At 51.6% G+C, this 20,705-nt stretch overlaps 1 protein-coding gene across 8 annotated transcripts in view; it reads right to left on the bottom strand.

Moving 5' to 3' along the window:
- Window positions 1–20,705, bottom strand: part of BCOR (BCL6 corepressor) — an 81,800-nt gene that overhangs the window by 25,115 nt on the left and 35,980 nt on the right. For 7 of the 8 annotated variants that reach the window (XM_088051574.1, XM_014251161.2, XM_014251155.2 and 4 more), the window contains exons 2-6: window positions 14,020–14,149; window positions 12,446–12,524; window positions 8,699–11,527; window positions 7,946–7,999; window positions 7,284–7,467 (exon numbers count right to left, since the gene is read on the bottom strand). In XM_088051574.1, the coding sequence (XP_087907700.1) occupies window positions 7,284–7,467; window positions 7,946–7,999; window positions 8,699–11,527; window positions 12,446–12,524; window positions 14,020–14,105 (3,232 nt within the window). In that variant the 5' untranslated portion in view covers window positions 14,106–14,149. The remainder of the gene's footprint in view (window positions 1–7,283; window positions 7,468–7,945; window positions 8,000–8,698; window positions 11,528–12,445; window positions 12,525–14,019; window positions 14,150–20,705) is intronic. The other variant, XM_014251180.2, reaches the window with a different exon arrangement.

Here is a 20,705-nt window from a genome sequence, read left to right as displayed (position 1 = left end):
CCTGCACTAACTTCAGCTTCCCTCCAATACTGTTTGCCCAAATTCAGAGACAGCCTATGCAATTTTAAATGGATGCTTGATTTAAAATTACACTTAATCACCATCTTGAATAATGTTATTTTCTTGGGTTTAACCAAACTAGCAAAGGCAAGGTTAGGCAGAGATGCAGTACAGACTTCAACACAGATAATCAGCTCCTATTTACAATTCCCACAAACAAGCTGGGGTTCCCACGTGGTTTAGCCCTCCTGGCTGACCAATATTCCACACCTCTGCTGCTGTTTGGCAAACTGTATGTTCCATCCTACTTCCCCATGGCTCACTGTCCCTTTTCCTCTTCCCCCTTCTTGCTCTTCCCTCCTTCTCCCACTTCCCTTCCTGCAAACACGTTTGCTGGTTTCCTACCTGGACTCCCGACAGCCTCCTGCAGATCCTCTCTCCCTTTTACTCAGTTTACTCCCTTTTACTGCCCTGTCCCAGCCTGGGCTTCAACTTCTGCTCTTCCCCCTCATCAGGGCTGACACTGCTCCCCTACAGCCCCTTCTCCACTCCTGTGCCCTCCAACACCCACCTCTGGCAGTGTCTGGAGGCAGCCCAACTCTATCCCACCTTATCTTGACAGCACCTTCCCACAGCTCTGCCAACCCCTCCTGGTTTCATGACCCTCCTCGAACTACCTGTTGTCAGTAATGGAAGGCTGGGGGGTGATGAGGGGAAACTTCCCTAATGAGTTTTCTCTCCACCACAACCTGGAAATGGCTCCAAGTAGCACCAAGGGCTCTGGAAATGTTTGTGGGCACCAAAAGACACCCCAGCATAATTTTTACACTGCTTGGGAAGCTGCCTGCAGGGCTGCTTGTGAAACAGCACAAGATATCGGCCAAGAAAAATCAAAACAAAAGCTGATTTTCTGCAGGCGAGCGGGACGCTCGGGCTGTTCCGCTGTTTGGCGATGCTCCTCTCCACAAGGCCGTCTGGCCAACACATGCTCCTTCCAAGACTTTAAAATGCACTTTGTCACACTTCTTCCAGCCAACAACGCTGAGATGTTCCAGAGAACAGGTATCTCAGCTTACTGTGACTGTGCCTCTAAATCACAGAGTCCCCCCAGACCGGAATGAATCTGGCAGCGCCCCATGCTCGCACATCTGGCATGAGGACGCCGCCCCACAGCTGTACCCTATAACCACACCAGAAGTACCAGCAGTCCTGTTTCACACAGCATAAAAGCAGCTGGCCCAGCCACGTTTTAAGTATCACAATAGAAATAAATGCTTCTATCAGATTTCATTTTACATTTTTAATGTAGTCTGCTATTTTCCTCCTTTCATAAGGAAACATTATACTTCTGTGGTCATTTTCCCTGAAGAGATCAGGTAAGGGCACTCTCAGCCACACTCCTGCTTAGAGCCTTCTCATCTCCAGCAGCACCAACAGCTACACGCCATGGATCTTGCTGAGAGTCACCACACTGGGATAGCTTTCCTGCTCCTAACACTGTCTGGCCTGAGAAAAGGCAGGCACATCCTGACCAATTCCCAGAGAAGCTCTTGCAGGGTCAAAGGAAGTAGCAGGCTGTAGGGAGAGGGGGGTGATGGTCTTAATCTTTACGGCTTGCAGGAAACAGCAAGCTAATTCCAGCTTGCCACCACTAAAAGCAACCTGCTGCAGATTAATTCCTCCTCTATCTGCAAGAGGACTTGGCACAGGGACGCAGCTCGCTCAGAATGTGCTGAAAAATAAAGAGGGGAGAACCCTCGCTAGCAGCTTGTCACTGTCATCGTTCCTCTGGGGTTCCACATGCTGGGAGGAACAGCACACACCTACTGCGCTTCATCCAAAATTCAGCCCTCGCTGCCAGCAGCTCCGTGACACCTCGGCCCCCGCGGCCGGTCACACCCGGGAGGGACCCTCAGGGGAGCAGAGCTCCATCTCCACAGCTGCCGAGCCAGAAATCCCTCTCAAGGACCGCCCGCTGCACACGCGGCTCTGAAATCCCGCTCGCTGCAGCTAAGACCATCAGGGAAGCGGCATCTCCGCACACTAATCCCGGTTGTGTAATCACCCTGCATAGAGGCAGGAGTGCAGCCCCAGAGCAGCCAGGGAGCCACAGCCGGGGAGCCACAGCCCCAGAGCAGCCAGGGAGCCACAGCCGGGGAGCCACAGCCCCAGAGCAGCCAGGGAGCCACATCCCCAGAGCCACAGCCCCAGAGCCACATTCCCAGAGCCACAGCCAGGGAGCCACAGCCCCAGAGCCACAGCCAGGGAGCCACAGCTGGGAACCCTTGCAGGACGCGTCCCTGCCTGGGCGCTGCGGTGCTCCCGCCTCTCCCGCAGCCGGATTTTCAGTACCAAAGAACAAAGGTCAGCCACTGCTGGGGACACAGCACAGCCCACGGGCACCGACACGTCGCAAGCCCAGAGGTTCTTCCCCCGGCACAGCTGCGGCTGCCCCACGGAGAGCAGGCTCTATTAATATTTTACCACCGGATTCCACTCTGTCCTCAAACTGTTTTGCAAGCAATCGGGATCAGACGCAATGTCTCCCCAAATTAAGATATAAATGTCAACAAGCACAGCAACATAAGCATAACATGCGTGCCCAACAAGGATGAGGAGAACTTATCTGCTTTTGTTGCCACCACCCTCCTCCCATGCCATGTATCTAGAACATCCTTTTCTCTGCCTGAGGAAGAAAACAACAACAAAATACTTGGGAGTTCTCATATAATCATTATTCAAACAGTGGTGAGGTAGCCAGAAACACAGGATAAATGCTGAGTTCTCATAGCAACACACCTCTATGAGTAAGGAGATTAAACTCTTAAATGTGTTGCTTCCTCAAGCCTCCAGTATTCGCCAGTCTCACACCAGCTGTGACAACCAGCACCAACAATTCAAACCATTTCTCACTGTCCTACCAATGTAGAAACAAGGAAGAATTAAGAAGATTCTTTCTTCACAGCTGGTTTCAGTCTGAAGCAGTATCTATGAGTGCACAGGTTACAATCTCACAAGAAACAGTTACAGACACAAGCAAACACGCTACCCAAAAAAACTTTCTTTCATTTTTCTATCTTCCTGTTGCTGTCAACTGCTGTCAATGAGACCAGATCCTCACATGCAATGCAAACAAGGAAACACATCTTGGTGTTTAAGCTGCAGATTCTTTTGTTCAAAGAACATGGCAGCTAAAAACAGCCTTTCCTCTTCCCTGGAGCAACCTCTCATTGCGCTCACTTATATGCAAGGCACCCTTTATTCATCCAAGAGCAGTAATGACTATCCAAATGCTTTGGTTTTAACCCAGTGTTCAGCATGGAGACCACAACAACAGTAAGAGATTCCCTAAGACATGCTCAGAATTCAATTCTGAGTATCCCATGGGGCAGAGAGAACCCAGGTGATTTCACTTTTCCCTCCTCTGCTTCTGAGCTTTCCACATTTGCTGCATTCTGCCCAAGCCTGCCACACTGCACAAACAAGCAACCACCACTCTCAGTGCACAGCTCTCTTATATTTTTTTTCCTTTTTTTTTTTTTCCACACTATGTCCTGTGGCAGGAAGGTAATAACTGACCAGGGCAAAGGACATGTTTACTGCTTCCATCTTTCATTTGTTCCAGAGTACACACAGCCCAGCAAGAAATAAGAAAAGCAGGGCATCACCATGCAAAGGGACACTGGCACCTCACTACAAGGCTAAGATCAATTGTGCAATGTGTTTTGGCACATTGAACCATTTACCTTCACACATACCAACTGCTTTAACCTTCTTCTCATGATCTCATGCCTTAAGATCAGGCTTCTATAATATATTGAGATAATTTTGTCCAGCTAAGGCTTAAACAGGCAATGTCTTCCATCCTAAGAAATTAAATAAACAGGCAAAGTCATGCTCCCCAGTCAAGAAATTCAGTTTTCAGAACTCATTCAATCTTTCACACTCAGGTATGATTTTCAGAACCTCTGGAAGAGCCTTCTTACGAACATGCGATCGTCACATGCCCGTATTGATGCATGTGTCCATGCCAATAGCTTAAATCACTTGATCTCTGAACAATTATATGACTCATGACATATGTATCCCATAATTTATCATGTTTGTGCTATGAAAATGCACTGGAGCAGCATTGCCTCAGCAACATTTACAAGTCACCTTGGCAACAAAGCAGCTTTGCGGCTGCTCTCAGATGCCCGCTCTCAGATGCCCAGCAAAACCTAGATGAGATGGGAGAGAACTGAAGCACTTCTATTTTACTACTCATTTTTAGTTGCTCATTAATTAGCTAACATGGATACCTGCCTTAAATTGAGCCTTAAAAAATATAAAAAGGGCTAAACAAAACAAAAGCCCACCTCTTTTCCCCTTCTCTGGAAGGCTCGATGCTCAAACTTAAAGTACAGTAAAGCCACACACTGCCAAGTCCAAGGAAAAGTTTAAGGAACCGGATATTGTGCCTTCGTGTGCTTCCAAAAAAGTCTATACACGTGCAATACAGCCAGGAAAAACAGCAAACACTAAGACAAGCTGAAAAAAAAGCAGTTTCCATCCCATCAAATGCCTCTGTAAGCATCACCTGCCTGTGTTATTTAGCCTTTTGTTGCACTGGTAGGTTTAGAGGAACCAAGGGGGCAGGCAGCTGCCAGGGCCCCGGCCGGCTCTGGCGCTCCATGCCAAGCACGGCTGCCACCGCGCCGAGGAGGCAGCAGGGGAGCCCCGGGAGCTGGCTCCGTGCCACAGTCACGGTTTTGGATGCAGTTTCCCTCTTCCCCGCTGACACCAGGCAGGTGAAGCGCTGGCAGTGGGGGCAGAACAGCTCTCCAGTTTCACTCCTCAATTCCCTCCTCGCACAGGTAAAGACACGGCTGTTTCGATTTCGAGCTAGCGCCAGACGAACGTGAAACAGAGGGAAACAACTTTTCAAGCTTCAAGATCGCTTGCAGGAGGCAGAAAGGAAACAGAAAAGGCTGCAAACCATCAGCTCATTCCCGTTCAGGAGCTTTAAAGCCAAACACACCAAGAGCGCTGTCATGAATTGAAGGCAAAGGGAAAGCAAAAGATAAGCAGCCCTTGCTCTCACCGAAGGGAAAGAGAAGGGAGAGCTCAATCAGCTCTTTGCCAGTCGCTCAGTGAGAGATGCATTGAGGCTGCTGGTGGCTCAAGCCCCAACAGAGAGCCCAAGCCACCACAGTAGAAGCATTCAAGAGGTGTGAAGCTCAGCTTCCTGATTTATCAGCTGCTATCCCGAGGGGCAGGAGGTGAACCACCACGATAAAAAACTTTTACTGAGACCTGAATCTGTACTGGTAAGTATTTGCTGCTGCCCAGGCGGGCGTACAAAAAAGGAGCTCCCTCAGCAGAACAGATCCATGCTTTTAGGAGTTTAGACATTTGGCCAAAATCTGAAATAGCCTGTTAAGTCAGAGCTAATTAGCAGAGGAGAGGAATGAACTAACACAAGACTGAACATACTTTCCCTGCTTCCAACAGTTATTTAACAGTCTCAAACAAATTTCAGCCAGCAGATTCAAGTGCCAGAGATCTCACTAAATGGTGAATTTACAGACAAACCAAATCATCAGCCTTTTGCAAGGATGGTGGGAGGGGTTTCAGCATACAATTATGCTCTAGCACTCATGCTCTCCTCCATAGCCCCCTGCCACCCTCCACAAGCAGCCCCATGTCCCTGAGCAAGCCTACCTTCCCTCCCTCTGTTAAGCCCCTGTGCCCCCCCCACTCAACTCCACAGCCCACCATCCCCCCCTTTGCTGAACCCTCTTTGCAGCCAGAACAAGCCAGCAGGCCTGCTGCTGCTCTTCTAGCTTTCCTAGAAATTTCCACACTCAGGCTGGAATTTAACAGAGGACATCACCTCTGAGGAGCAAGGGAGGCTGCGATGGGGACAGCCAGGGCAGCAGCCTGCCCAGCTCTCAGCTTTACCACAGGGACTGCAAAGGCAGCTGTGCCTTCCTCCCTGCAGCTACCTCGATATAGTCTGGGGAAGGAAAAGGCTGCCCAGATTCCAGAGGCTCAGTCTCCCTCTCCCCAACCCTGCCACCCTCTCCACTTCCACAGTTAAAACTTCCCCTTGCTATTTTGTCAAGCCAATTTTTGTTGAGGCTGTCATTTCAGCGATCGCAATGCCACAGTAACTTGAATTTAGGTGAGTAACAGAGCAAGTATGATTGACCAGCATGCCCTCTGCCAAAAGCATTAACCAAAGACCAGAACAATAATTCAAAGTTATTAAATTGCCTGAATGAAATTTTCTACTAGCCCTACTCATGAATCTCCACCTACCAAAGAGCACACTTAACCACTGAGTTATACAGCCGTGCACACACACACACACACAGAGTGCAGTCTGCAGTACAATTCCTCTTGTTTTGCAATGCCTTCAGCACAGATCTCTTTTTTTCTGAGTTGTTCAAAACAAAGTAGCAACAGAAGGAACTGATCCATTCCTTAAATACCCAGGTGAAACAAAGGTGGAAACTGGCAGAAGCCATATGCTCTCCAAGAGTGCAAACCAAGAAGAAGTGATCTTTCTTGCATGCAGCAAAACAATCCCCTGATACCATTTATTTATTTTTAAGTTTATCTTACTTTTAGGATGTTGCATTTTCCATAGTCCTTTGACACCCTGTAACAGCCTAGAGGGAACAGACAGCCCCATGGGGAATTTCACAGACTCTGCCGGCAAGAACCTGAGCCTCACACACCTCCCAGCCACTACAGCAGAAGTCACACAGGCAAAGTAGCTTCTTATCATTTGGAGTTATTACTGCCAGCTTTTATGGATAAGCCAACCTAGCAGATCACATCCTCCCCCACTTCCCTTCGCTCTTCTGTCCTCCATCCCTGCTTTGAAGACTGCAACACTGGCGTATCTCAGTGCTACTGCAACTTCAGGAAGCTGAACTCCGTGTTTTCCTCTCTTCCCCCATATCCTTTCTGTATTTAAAATATAACTTTGGACCTTTGCTTTCACTGGCTGTTGTAGTACCCCATCGGTTAAAAAGAGGATCTTTCTAAGGCAGTAACTTAGTGACAGACAGTTAACTATCTCCTGAAAAGCAGGTGCAATGGCAACCAGAAACTTGCAAGCCCCAAAACAAGCGCAGGGGGTACCAGCCGTGACAACTCAGCACCTGCAGAGGATGAGGTCAGTGACTTTCACCAGCAGCACGGTGAGAACACCAAGATTTGCTTGCTTTGCTGCAAGCTGCCATGGCAAAGAGACACATACACGCTTCAGAAAGCCATCTAAATTCGCTTACATCTGTCATTGTCATTTTGGTCAGCAATGGCATCTTCCAGAGCAACAGACTTTGGCTTCTTTTCACTGTTTCCTTTCAAGTTTTCCCAGTCTGCCTGGCTGAATCTGCAGACCTCTGAGTCTTTGGTAGCTGTTTGGCCTTCTCTCTCTTTCATCTCCAACTCTGAGAAGCGCATCATTGCACGCTAGAAAGAGAATTGATATGAAAAAAAAAAGTCTTGCAATAAAAACAACTTCATTTACCTTACCTTATATGAAAGCATTTCCAAAGAAAAATTGACTCAAAACCAGGGTTTCAGATAAACAGCTAAGGGTAGGATTTTAACACACCTGACTTGTAAAACAGTGTTCTAGCATCTTATAAGCAAACAGCCACACAATTCTTTCATATGTAAGTATATATATACACACATATATATGTATATATATATAGAATATATTATAAAATGTATATTATATATAAAACAAAAACATTCCATTTTGGAGGTAAAAAGAGACAAAACCAAAAAGAAATAAAAAAAACAAAATAAAAAAAAACAACACAAAACTGTACAATGAATAAAAGACGACCATGGCCCACAAACTTCCCTTTGTGTATTTGGAAATGAAATTTAACTCAAAGGTTTATGTAAGAGTCTAGTAATAAAAATTTGAAGAACTGACCTCACAGTAAGCAGCAGGTAGACATAAAATACTGTCCTCTTGTAATCCTTCCATCTATGTAATTAAAATGGGCACTCAATGGATCATTTAGATAATTTCATCCATTTTTATAAGCATAAACCAATTCTTTTCTTAACAATGCAAAACAATTTGGCTTAACTCATCCCTTCATTAAAAGTAAAACACCCTAAGAATATTCCTACACAGTATCTGTCTATCATCCCTTAGCATCAACCTCAGTACCACTCCTACTCTTCCCTACATGCTCGCTTGGCACCAACGTTGCCTGAGACCCGCTAATGCATGGCTGTAACTCCTCACCATCCAATGGCATGTTTGGCATACTAATCACAACTTCTGGGTACGCTGTGCTAGCTGGCACTACAGGCCAGCTCAGAAATTACAGCCAGCGCCAAGGTAACATGCATGCCTGTCCAACTCCCCTCGAAACTGCACAAACATTGCATTAACGTGCATTAACATTTGTATCAGATCTTAGTAAAAGCCCTTTAAAGCTTGCTAGCCCATAAATACCTATAAGCCACACATACTATTCTTTACATCGCCTCACTCTCATTAACAAACTTACTTTGCTATTTAAAACCATTTATGGCCAGTATGCCCCAACAAAAAAAAAAAAAAATCTGGTCTCCCCACCTGTGTCGCTTTTCTCAACTTTAAAAACTCAACTGTGACTTGCAACAGAGAAATAACGAGAAAAAGCGCGGCGGTCGTTGGACCGCACGGACTCACCTGCAACGCCCGCTGCTCCCGGCTGAGCTGGCTGGAGTCGGCGTAGAGTTCAGTCGTCACACACTTGAATCGGTCACCTACATAACCGGCAGAGTTTGCGATCCTCTTGGCCAATTTGGACGGCTTGGGTTTCAGTATTTTGCCATCGGCAGACTCCGCCTCGTCGGCTCCGTCTTTGGTATAGGTCTGGTTGGCATCGATGCTTGGCGGCGCGGTCCCCATGCAGAATGGCTTCGCGTCCTCCTGCACCTTGCCAAAAGCCAGAGCTGGAGCATCGCTCTCGTGCGCGCTTTCCAAGAAAACAGAAGAAGGCTGGACCGCCACTCTCTCTTTAGGCTGGCTCACAGATAAATCTTCCTTCCTTAAGCCGAACACTGATGAACTCTGGGATTGCTTGAAATTATAAGTTTCGTGAACATCATTATTTCTTCCAAACTCCTCTCTCATTACAATAAAATCTCTGTGCTGAGACGCCTGCTCTACCTTGTGCTTTGTAGGGTCATTAGTCTGATTACTGCTTTCTGTAGCAAAGCTGGCTTTTGTTATATTTGCTTCGCTCTTAGCCTCTTGCTCGTCTCGCAGAAGATCCGGGAAGTGGTGTTTGTCGCTTTTTGTAGAGTTTTTACTATGGCCAGAGCTCTGGTGCAATTTCACACTCTTGTCACTGGGCATTTCGAAATGCATCTTCCCACCACCCTCCAAGAGCTCTGGCAATCGGCCCCGCAGAGCTGGGTCCTCGTAGCGGACCCTCTCGTGAGACCGTGACCTCCGTTCTGTCTTCTCTTCCTTATTAATCTCCAAAGCTGAATGCTGCAACAGCATGGGGTGCACCATCCCCACCCCCAGTGCATCCTGGTAGGTCATGAACTCCCCTCTCCCCGCTGGCAGGCTGTAAGGGAGGCCGGGTTTGGGAGCCAGGTGGGTGGGGTAGAGGCTGCCATTGGGCAGCAAGACAGGGTGAGGGTAGACATGTCCTTTCCCATGGAGGGTGAGAGGGCTGATGGCAATCCCCTCCGGCACTGGATACGGGAGGTAGCTCCTGGGGTAGGGCAGAGGCGGGGAGCGAAATGCCTCGTTGGGTGGCAGGAAGATGGGGCTGGAGGCCAGGGCAGTCTCGGTCGCCTTGAAATTGGCTTCCTGACCACAGGACTTGGCCACCTTGCTGCTGTGTTTCGCAGGGGCGGCGACGGGCTGCCCGACGTGCTGTATAACCGAGGCAGTGCTCTCCGCAGCGCTCCGGGCTGTCTTGGCGCAATCCACGTTGGCATTGGGAGCCGGTGACGCTGATGCTGGCCGCCCCCCCGCTGACACTGTCCCCGAAACACTGCCGACCACTGCCTCTGTGCCACCCATCCTGGGGCAGGAGGAACTCCGCGGCTGTGGCATAACCCAGTCCAGCGCCTTGTTTTTCAGCTGGACATTCTTCCCAGCCTCCTCACTGGGGCTGGGACCAGGAACAATCCAAGAGGATGGCGCCGTGCTGATAATTTCGGGCCTGTAGATGGGGCAGCTGTTCCCAGGAGAAATGGTTTCTTTCTGAACCATGTCACTGCCTGGCAAATGTGTCCCCCCTCCTGCCCTTCCATGCACCAGCACCGTTGGCATGATTTTCTTACTGTGATCTGACTTGCCAGCAGCTTCCGCATCAACCACTTTTGCCGACAAGTCCAGTGGTTTGTCGGTGACATCTTTGGTCGGGGTCTGCTTTTCCAGGAGTGGGGGAGATCTGCTGTCCTTCCGGTCATGGCCAGCTTTCCGTGCATGGGGGGCCGATGGCAGGGGTGCCTCCCCAGCATCACTGCCTTTGGGAAGCTTCCCATTGGAGAGGCGAGCAGGTGGAAATTCACTGCCAATGTTGACATAGGGTTTTGGGAGCGTAACAGCAGAGGAGGGAGAGGTGGTGATCCTGGGGAAATGTTTGTGGAAATCAGCGTAGGCATCCCCGACCTGGGCGGGCAGGGGGAGGCGGGGAGACGGCCGGGGCGAGTGCGGCAGCAGGAGCGCGGGATCTGCTGGCAAGTTGGCAGGGGCTGGCTTGGCGGTGGGGACCCGGGGCTGCTTGCTGCTCTGGATGTGGGGATAGGCGTGCGTGTCGACAGGATTGCCTGGGCTCACACCCATCTTCCACGACAAGCTCTTATCCGGACAGTGCACCAAAGGTGGGATTGCTGGTGAAGCTGAAGCCGTCGAGAGCCTCATGGGCGACGCCAGCGACGAAGGGATGTGAGGGGCGACGTAGTGGGAGGGAGGCAGGTATAAAAAACGTTCACCGTTCGTACATACGGGCGAGTAAGCCAGGTGCTGCGGTAAGCTGTATGTGGACTGCTGAGGTAGCAATGCCTTGTACATGTTCAAAGAATACTTATTTGGTGAGTCAAGGAAAGGGTATATGGTGGGCGTTGTGCCCTCCATGTAGGGGTTCACCCAGGGGAGCCTTAGGTAACTAGCACCATTGACACCGAGGGGACTCTGCCTGTCACCCGCAGCTCGGTCCAAACCCAGTGTCTCCCCTGTTGGGACAGAGTTTTTTTGTATTCCAGGTGGTGTTTTGTATATAGCGCTGAAGCCGTTCGGGGCTTTTCCAGAGACAGTTGCGCTTTCCACCGCTTCGGGAGGATTAGACTTAAACTGTATCTCTGGATTTCTTTCAGGAGTAAATCCCAGGCTGGCTATCGAAGCCGTAGCATCCCGCGATTTCTCTGAGCCAAGTCCGCACAAGCTGGAATAGACAATGCTGCTCGGGACTCTGAGTCCTTCTCGCATGAGCCCAGACCTGTCCATACTCAGAGCTGCAAGACTGTCGATGCGATGTGCTGTAGTTGCATCCACCTTTACAGAACAAGAAGCATGTTACTTTCACACCTCACTAACATGACTACCGTTCAAGCTACAGATATATCAGCATTTTGGACGAGAAACAATAACAATGCAAACATGCTGTTTGTTGTGAAAATGTACAGAGGCTGATTACACTGGAAAATGGGAGAACAGGAATCTACAGAGCAATATGTATAACACCACAAACATCAACACCAATCTTTCCAAATCCAAAACTCAAACAGCCAGAAACAAAGGTGTGAGGACTCAAACAGCCAGGAGTGGCCCAGAGACAATGCTCAGAGGCACTGCCCCAGTACAACCACTGGCTCTTCAGCCCCAGCCCACCCAGAGCAAGAGGATGTGGGCTGTGGTGTGGAGACCAGAAAGAGAAGGATGGAGTGTCTCTCCTCATCCTCCTCTTCCTCCAAGACCTCTCTGTCCACTGCAGCTCTGCTCTGGGGCTCACCACCACCACATGATTCATGGGGCAAGGCATCTGAGGATGCAGCATGAAGAAAGGTCCACTGTCTAATTTCCTTCCCACTTGCTGTTCCCCATGTAGACTCAGAGAAAAAAATCCCACCAACTTTGCTGGAACATTGATGTTCGTAATGTTTACATGAACTATTTTGGTTACACATGCTGGTATTCCGCATGGCATTATTCATAACAGCAAAACGAAGAATCTGACATCATACAACAACCCATATCACAAAGCATCAAGAGATTAATGAGATAAATAAAGAAAGCCCCAACTTTACTATTTCACAGAAACAACCTGAATGTGCCCAAGCCCACTAAGGCTGCATCAGGAAGGTGTTTTAATCATTTCTCCAAATGGATCACGTAATAACAGCCAGGGGCAGGACTCCCAGTGGGGAGGACAGGCACGGACTCATCTGCAGCATGAAGCTTGTAACTTCTTACCACACTGTGATTCAGGTGATTTTCCTCCCTCAACTCCAGTCTGCTTTTCGGTGCATCACCATCATTAACGGGAATTTTCCTATTGAAAAACAGAAGCTTACTAATTTGAAAACATCCTGCACATCTCGGATCAGTACAGTATCATATCACCTCCATATTTTGATTCCCCTAGAGAACTCCCATGAGATAACATATTTATCCTTCTCTGTACCCATACATGCTGACTACTTTGAGAAGCAAGGACCATTTGAAAATAAGCATAAAGGGTTTTGACAACAAGAACACACCAAGTACACCTCAAAGCAGCCTCTTCCAAAGCAAGCAGTTTTTGTCAAAGTCTTCTCTTTTTCTCCTCACCCTTTCCTTTTTCCAGGGGGAGAATACCCCATTTTAAACATACTCTGTTCATATATCATCCATAAACACTGCTGAGGATAAAATTAAAACACGCAGACTAGTATCACATGAACATCACCTCTTCCATGCTAAAGAAGGAGCTGCACATCTGTGCCGTACCAGTGTTGCAGCTCTGGGACTTGTTATCACAGAAATCACCAATAAAGAATATACCTTAGTGCCAAATTTCAAATCCCAGGGAAAAAAATCACTGACATGCAGCAGAAGGAAAGTTTCAGCATTACGCAAAAGAACTCCTTTCAATCAAAGTACTTAAAGGCACATCATCACCACAAAGCAGAAATGCAATTTTAATCCATTTGTTTTTAAAAGATTAACCTTCCCTGCAAGCAGCACATACAGTTATTATCCCTGAACAACTCAGAGGAAAGTGGGGAGGGAGGGTGAGAAAGCAAAGTGAGATGCTTGGCTGTTTTCCTTCAGCTTATGTTTGCAAATAGTATTCCCTGCAAAGACCAAAAACTTCCACCAGCTTTTCGGAGGCTTTTCACACAACAGTGAGAACAGGGAATAAGAAGAAAGAAAAGCACTAAAACCACACAAAACTGGCACAGAGAACTAGAGGCACATATGCAGCTTCTGTCCAGCATCATTTTGCTTTTTAAAAAGCTGGGATTTAAGGGAAGGGGACACCTGCCAGTGCCTGTGTCATCCCATCAAACACTGTCATTTTGATCATCAACTGAATTATATTCAGCAAGAAAAAAGGTGGGGAGGAGGAGAAATTAACTTGTGGGAGACAGACACTACTGATCCTATTTCACATGACAAGTCATTGGTCCAAAGGCGGGGAACACCAAGTTGCAGGCACGAGCCAATCTGCCGCACAGAGTCACCACAAGAAAACGTGCACTACTTGGTTTAATTCCCCTTCACAAATGCAAAATAATAAATTAATTGTGAAAGCACATTCAAAGGCTGCTTTGAGGGCGTCCTCACTTCACTGACCCAGGTTGCCTGTTCCATAGTAAATCAGCATCTGCTCAACTGCTCTCAGGCACGTCTTGACTCTCTCCCTTTGCCCTCCCTCCAAGCTGGGCTGATCTCGATGCAAGGTGGCAGCTTTCTGCTCCAGTATTAGGGAAGCGAGCAAACTCCGAGACCTCACTCTGCAGAATTACAGTGTGGTTTAACTTGCCAGAAGCTTAAATATTTACCTGTCTTCATTAATTCCACACATGCGGACCCTTTCATTGCTCATCCAGCTATGAACATTGCCATACAGGGGAGTTGCAGAAAGCATGACGTCTTCTTAAAAATCAACGCTTTTCTCCAAGGTTTTATATTCTATTAAAAAAAAAGGAAAGAAGAAGAAAAAAGAAAGAAAAAAAAGTTGAGCAGATTTGTCTAGGAGGAAGTGCAAACATCACAGTGGAGCAGCCAGCCTCCCTCCGGGTAATTAATAATGAATGCAGGATTGGTGCGGGGAGTGAGCTGCCTACGTTAACCGCTAAGGGAGATACCCGGCAATAAAGGAGCAAATTGAGGGCATTTATAGGTCAGAGGAGATGGATCTTTTCCCCAGCGCACATCCAGAAAATTAAGAATCATTCCAGACTATCGACAAATAAAAGTTTCTCCACAGCATTTCATTTCCACAAGAAATGACTCAGCCAGCCAAGTACACATCAGTCCCCAAATCTTCATCTCACATAGACTGAACCGAGGAGGGAGACCCCGTGAGCCCGGGGGAACATTCAAACAACCCACAGGCGCTCACAAAAGCCCTGCATTAGGAACACACAGGAGCAGGAGAGCAAGGCAAGAACAACCACATACCGGCGTGTATTAGCTACGCTGATTGCTGATAAGGCTTTTACACGAGAACTTAAAACTGAAGAGACACTGCTACAGAAGGCATCTAAATAAAAACCTCCCTTTTAGCGTCTGCACATGACTAACTTGGAGAAAGGGGTTAAAAATAGTAAGTGGGTTGGCGAGCTCCCCACCCCTTGATTTGATTAAGTGAGGAGCCCTGGTGGCTTCTGCATCGGAGCTGCTGCTGCTGCTGCTTCTGCTTCTGCTGCTGCTGCTGCTGCTGCTGCTGCTGCTGCTGCTGCTGCTGCTGCTGTTGCGAGTGCTTTCAGTAATTCAATGATGCCTGCTCACTCCAGGGAAAGAAATCATTAGCAGGCTCACTGGAGAAGTATTAGCAGTCCAAGAGGATCGGCGCTGTGTGCAGCCAGAGAGGCAGGTGAAAGGTAACCACATTTTCACGTCCAGCGGCAGAGAGGGAAAGGCTTTTCCTCCCCTCTACCTTGCCTAATGCCACCTCCGCTCGCATTAAATTCTAGTTTGCTGCATGAGCGAAGTGTCAGGACAAGCTGCGTTTTATTAACAGGATTATCGCGGCGCATGATTTATTCCAGTGCAAGATTTTAATTGCTCTTCGGAGGTTGAGTCGTTTCTTTTGACTGAGCTTCAGCCTGCATCCTGCTGCTAAATGCTGGGTTAATAAGTAGGGGGAGCCTTTAATGCACAGGATATCCCTCAGCTCTTCCTCTCTCACAAAAATAGAAGCCTTTAAGCAGGAGGCATGATACTCCTTTTACACACACACAAGCCAGTAACGGGCGATTGACCACTGGGAGTTTAATGCCTAACGTCTCCCAAAGCATCCATGCTTCCCCAGCAAACTCATTTCCTTTGTCAGGCTACAAAATATGCAAATGATCACTTTGGCATTTAATAGGGAAGAAGCCCAGATTGGGCCTTTAACACAATACTTCACACACGTTCAGAGAGGTTTAAGAACTGAAACGGTAGGAAAGCCTTGTTCCCCAACACTTTTTTCTCCCCTCAGAGAGGCCTTTTGTGCAAAACTCCACGTCTGGAACAAATGTATATTAATGAAACGGCGCGTTGACCCTCCTTTCTCCACAACGGTTAGCTTTTCCTAATGAAGTCCGCACAAATCGCCGCGAGGAAACAAAAATCCACGGAGGTTAGTTACCGCGCTATCATTCAAAAGGACTTATTTCACTGGAAAGACGTTTTCTGGACAGATTTAGTGGTTTCCAGATGCGCCGCTCGTAATGTTTTCAATAGAGGCAGCAGCAGCATGGAGAGAGTGATTTAGGGTTTCAAGTAGGGTTAGTAGCCACCCTGTGCGCTGCCTCATCTGTAAGGGACAGCCACCGGCTCAGAGAAGGGCCTTTACGGCACACAGTCCCGCTCTCTGTGCCCCACTTCCCATTGGGGCCAGGGCTCCTCAGAGGGGCTGCCTGTTTCCTCGGTGGAAATGTATCATTAAGATAAGGCGAGGTGCCTGCACTAGAGCTCATCAATCCCCTGACACGTGCAGATAGCGAAATGCTGAAGTTGCATGGGGGGAGCGAGAGCTTCCCCAGCCAAAAGCGGGTAATCTGAAGGCCCCGTGTCCCACAACCTCCGCCACCCAAGCAAGGGCAAAGCCCGCCCAGCTCCAGGGACGTGGTGGGACGTCCCGGGGCCACCAGGCAGGTCAGAGCCCGCGGCCCCGACGGCTGCCAGCCCCTTCCCCAAAGCCACCCCTTGTGGCTGTGTGCCCCGGGAGCGCGCGTGTGCGCGGCTATCATCATCGCCGCCCTGATGAACTTCTCGTGAACTGTTTAAAAGTGGAGGTCTGCTGAACGAGCAGCGGCGCCACTGCCAGCCATAATTTCATTGCAACAAGCAGCCGACTTTTAACTCTTCGCACACCCTGTCCCTCCCCCTCCTCTCTCTCCCCACAAGCGGCTGCCTTGTCGGGGATACCGGCTCACAGAGGCTCGGCCAAACGCCGGCAGCGCCACAAGCGCTCCGCGCCGCGGGGCCGGGGGGGGACAGCGGAGGGGGTGTGGGGGGCACCGCACCTATTTATACCCAGCTTCCGCGGGGGTGGGCGCAGCCGGTCCCGTTATGCAAGCCCGACGGCGGGCTGAGCGCCCCAGCGCACGGAGGAAACCGAGGACACGTCTCCCCTCCCTCCTCCTGTCACCCACCGGGCCACCGCCAGCGCGCCCCAGGGCGCCGCAGCCCCCCCGGCCGCCCCCGCTGCGCTGCGCGGCGGGGCGCGGAGCGGGGCTCGGCAGCCGGAGCGCGCACGGCATTTCCTCCGGGAGGTGTCTGGCCGATAAAGCCATTTGCGGCTAAATATAGACGGTGATGCACGGAGGAGGGAGGGAGGGAGGAAGAGAGGGAGGGAGGCGCGGGGAGGAGGGGTGGGGGGGAAAGAGAGTGAGACGCGCAACGCACACGCGGTTCCGCAGCGATGCCGCCGTGTGAAACCAGTTGTGAAAAGCGCCTGCAAGCACTAACCTGCCTCCCGGCGTGGTGCCGAGCCGAGCCGAGTCGTGCCGAGCCGAGCCGCGAACACCCACCCACCTCCCGCGCTGCCCGCGCCCCGCCGGCCCCGCGCCGCAGAGGCAGGCACAGGCACACACCGCACTGCTCGGGCAGCTGATTAAAAAGGGAAACGTTTGGGTCTCCCTCGCAACGTCAACAGACTTTTGGCAGCCATTGACGCCAGCAGCAGCAAAGTTTTGTTAACACGCTCCTGGCGTGGAAACGAGAAAAACCCGATGCCCGCGGGGAGGGGGAGAAGGAGGAGGAAGACTCCACTTCTCATGCCTCCGGGGGAAAGAGGAGGGGATGGCATCGCCACCCGGGACAGGGCAGCCTCCTCTTCCCCCTGCCCGCCCACCCCCGTGACCCCGGGGTGCCCGGCGGAATTTGAAAGGTGAAAGTCTCAGCGAGGGGCGTGGGGGGGGGCGGCAGGGGGGTGGCCTGGAGGAAGCCCGGCGGGGCCGGCGGCTGCAGCGAGCCAGAAAGCGACTCGGGAGGAGAATTGCAGCGGCGCACGAGTTCCCTTTTGGCGCCTTTACTCGTTTCCACCTCCGAGCTCCTCCTGGCAGCCTGCCAGTTTCCACTGCACAAGCCACGGAGCCGGCAGCGCAGCGGCAGCCGGCGGGGAGGGCTACGCGGGGTATAAAAAAAACCTCTGCGAGAGCCGATGGCACCGACGGAGCGCCGGGACCTTAGGCAAACAACGCAGCCTTTCGGATATTAAAAGCGATGCAATAAATTACAGGCCTCTGATCCCTCCCCCATATCACCCCCCCCCCGGGACTCCTCCCTTCCCCCCCCACCTCCCCCGCCCGGTTCCAGACCACTGGAAGGATCATTTGTAGATTTGTGAAAATCCCTGAGAAAGAAGTGAAAAGCGATCGGGGACTCGTAGCGATCTACTTCGATTAAGCCCTCAGCCCCGTTCATCTGGAGCTTGATTTAAAGGGCAGCGCTCGCACGGTATTTATAAGCTTAAATACGGGCTGATGCTTATGAATGTGTTTAGGTACCTCGTTTATCTTGTACCTCCGACTTAGATATTTACGACTTATAGGAACAACGACCTGTGCCACGGCTAGAAAGGAGACTTCAGAGACACCGTATTGCAGCACCGTTTACAATGCGCCGTATAAAGCTCTGGCAGCAGCCAGCGATCTAATATTAGACAAGTGTTAAAAGAACAGGGTTGGCTGCGCTTTTTATATATGTATGTATAAAAAAATAAAATATACCGTGCGTTATTTTTTGCAATCTCCACACGACATCGCCGCTAGTGACACGTTTTGTAAACCAGAGGAGGAAGCTGCAGACTAAGTAGCCGCCGCACGGATCCGCGGATTAGAGAAGAAGTTTGACCTTTACCCGGGACGTGTGGCATTTCATTTAACCATAAAGCTAAGCACAATGCGCCAGCGAGATCGCTAAACCGATTTAAAATACATATTGAGTCATGCACGACAGTAGTGCATCTCGGTTTAGGCAGCGTGCAGGCAGCACAAGGGGGTCGGCGACTATTTTAAGGCTCTTGCCGCAGCCACCCCCACGGTTCCCGTGTCCCCCCGTGTTCCCCCCTCCCGCGGCTCCCACACCGTCACGTGTCGAACAGCGACCGGGACTTTCTGCCGTGTAAACACGGCGGAGCCGACCGGGGGCACCCGGGGCCGCTGAGCCAGCGCCAACGCCCGCAGCAGCGCCAGCGGGGCATCCTCCCCGCCCCGGGCACCGCCGCCCCGGGCACCGCCGCTCTGCGCCCGGCTCCGGCCCCACGGAAACACCCTCGGTGCAGCGGAGCTCCGGCGGGCTCGGACCCCCCGGCACGGGCGGCCCGAGGGAGCGGCGGCCCCCGCGCCCCCCCCGTCACGCCTTGGACCCCGCACAGACAGGCGCTGCGCCGGAGCGGCAGCGGCGCGTTCCCCTTTCCCATATGCTGCGAGGCGAATCATTGCATCTCTCTCAGCTGCCGGCGGCAGCCAAAAGGGAGAGGAAAAAAAGTTTTCAATTAATGATAAGCCTAGGAACTGGGGAAGGGGGCGGGGGAGGAGGCCAATGAGGGAAAGTTAAAATGGCTGGCGATCCTTCAAATAACCCTGGCTGCCTTTCCCTGAAGCCCGCACGACACTGCCTGCCGCGGAACCCCTGGGGAAGACCCGGACCCCCAGGCACACGCTCCTGGAGGCCAAGGCTGCCTCGGGCGGCCGAGGCTGCTCCGCACACCGCGATGCCCATACCTGAAGGTTACGGGACGTTCGCATGGCGGGTGCACTCACGTTCCCCCCCCCTCCCTCCTTCCCTCCGGTTAAACCACATCGTGGGGAGCGACAGAGAGGCTGCAGAGGCTCCTACACACACCGGGGGGAGGTGAGGCGGCTGCTACCCAACTTTGAGGCATCACCGCATGAAGGATTTCCCAGAGATTCGCGGGAAACACCGACCCCATCCGCCGCACTGACAGCCCCGCACCGCCGCTACGGCGCTCGCCCCCGGGGCCCCCCGTTCCTCCCCCGGCGCGGGCGCTGCCTCTGTCCCCAGGCGCACGGTGGCGGCCGGGGGGGGCGGGGGATTCCCGCCGCCGCTCCGGCCGTGCCGGGAAACGAGGCTACTGCAAGAGGGAGCCACAAACCGGCTCAGCCGCAGGAACCCCCGGGCCCCAGCGCAGACGGGGCTCCCCGGAGAGAGCCCGGGCTCCCTCTCGTCACCCAGCCGCCACAGCATCTCCCTAGCCAGGCCGTCCGCGCCATTTTAGACACACACATTCACACTCGCACACACACGCACTCACACTCACACACACACGCGCGCACGGGAGCGAGGTTTCCGCTGCCGCTGCCAGAGACAACAGACAGCAGCCGAGCCCAGGCTGCGCAGGCGGAGCAGTGGCAGCACTGGGAGAGAGGGACACACACACACACACACACACACACACGCAAGCACACACACCCACGCACCGCGGGCCAGGCAGAAATGTGCATTTCAGGCAATTTAAGGCCGCATTCCCGGCGCGGGGAAGGAAAAGCGCAGGCCTGCGCCCCCCCCCCCTCCCCCCAGCCCATTAACCAGCCGCGCACTCGGCATCCCCGGAACCTTTCACTGTTGCCTTTATTCCGTATAGATTTTGCTTTCCACGAGTGGGATAGACAGGGAAAAAAAAATGGGGCGGGGGGGGGGGCTGAGAGGGAGGAAGGGAAAAAAAAAGAAAAATACCACCAAGCCAGCCCCTTCCCCCCCGCTCGTCCCCCATTGTTCGTCCGCGGGAGGCTGGGAGAGCGCAGCGCCACGGGCTCGCCATTAGCCGGGCGCCAGCGAGCCCTCCCCTTCCCCCAATAGCTCGGGAAACTTAGGAGGCAGGGTGGGGAGGAACCCCCCCCCACATCGAATACGAATGTCCCAGCGCTCCTGCCAGAGTTGGGCGAAGGCCTGCGCTCACTTCCGCAACGTTATCCTCGCAGAAATACCGGAGCACGGCCCCCGTTTCCTTCCCCCAGCCCTCGCCGCACCCCCGGGAGGGGTGGAGTGATTAATGGGCCGTACGCCCTTG

The sequence above is a fragment of the Pseudopodoces humilis genome, chromosome 2, assembly GCF_049639895.1.
Source record: "Pseudopodoces humilis isolate 2021_Gansu_Grassland_sample_001 chromosome 2, ASM4963989v1, whole genome shotgun sequence".
Classification (NCBI taxonomy): Eukaryota; Metazoa; Chordata; class Aves; order Passeriformes; family Paridae; genus Pseudopodoces; species Pseudopodoces humilis.
Note: the sequence above shows the minus strand (reverse complement) of the source record. Positions and strands in the feature narration are given on the sequence as shown.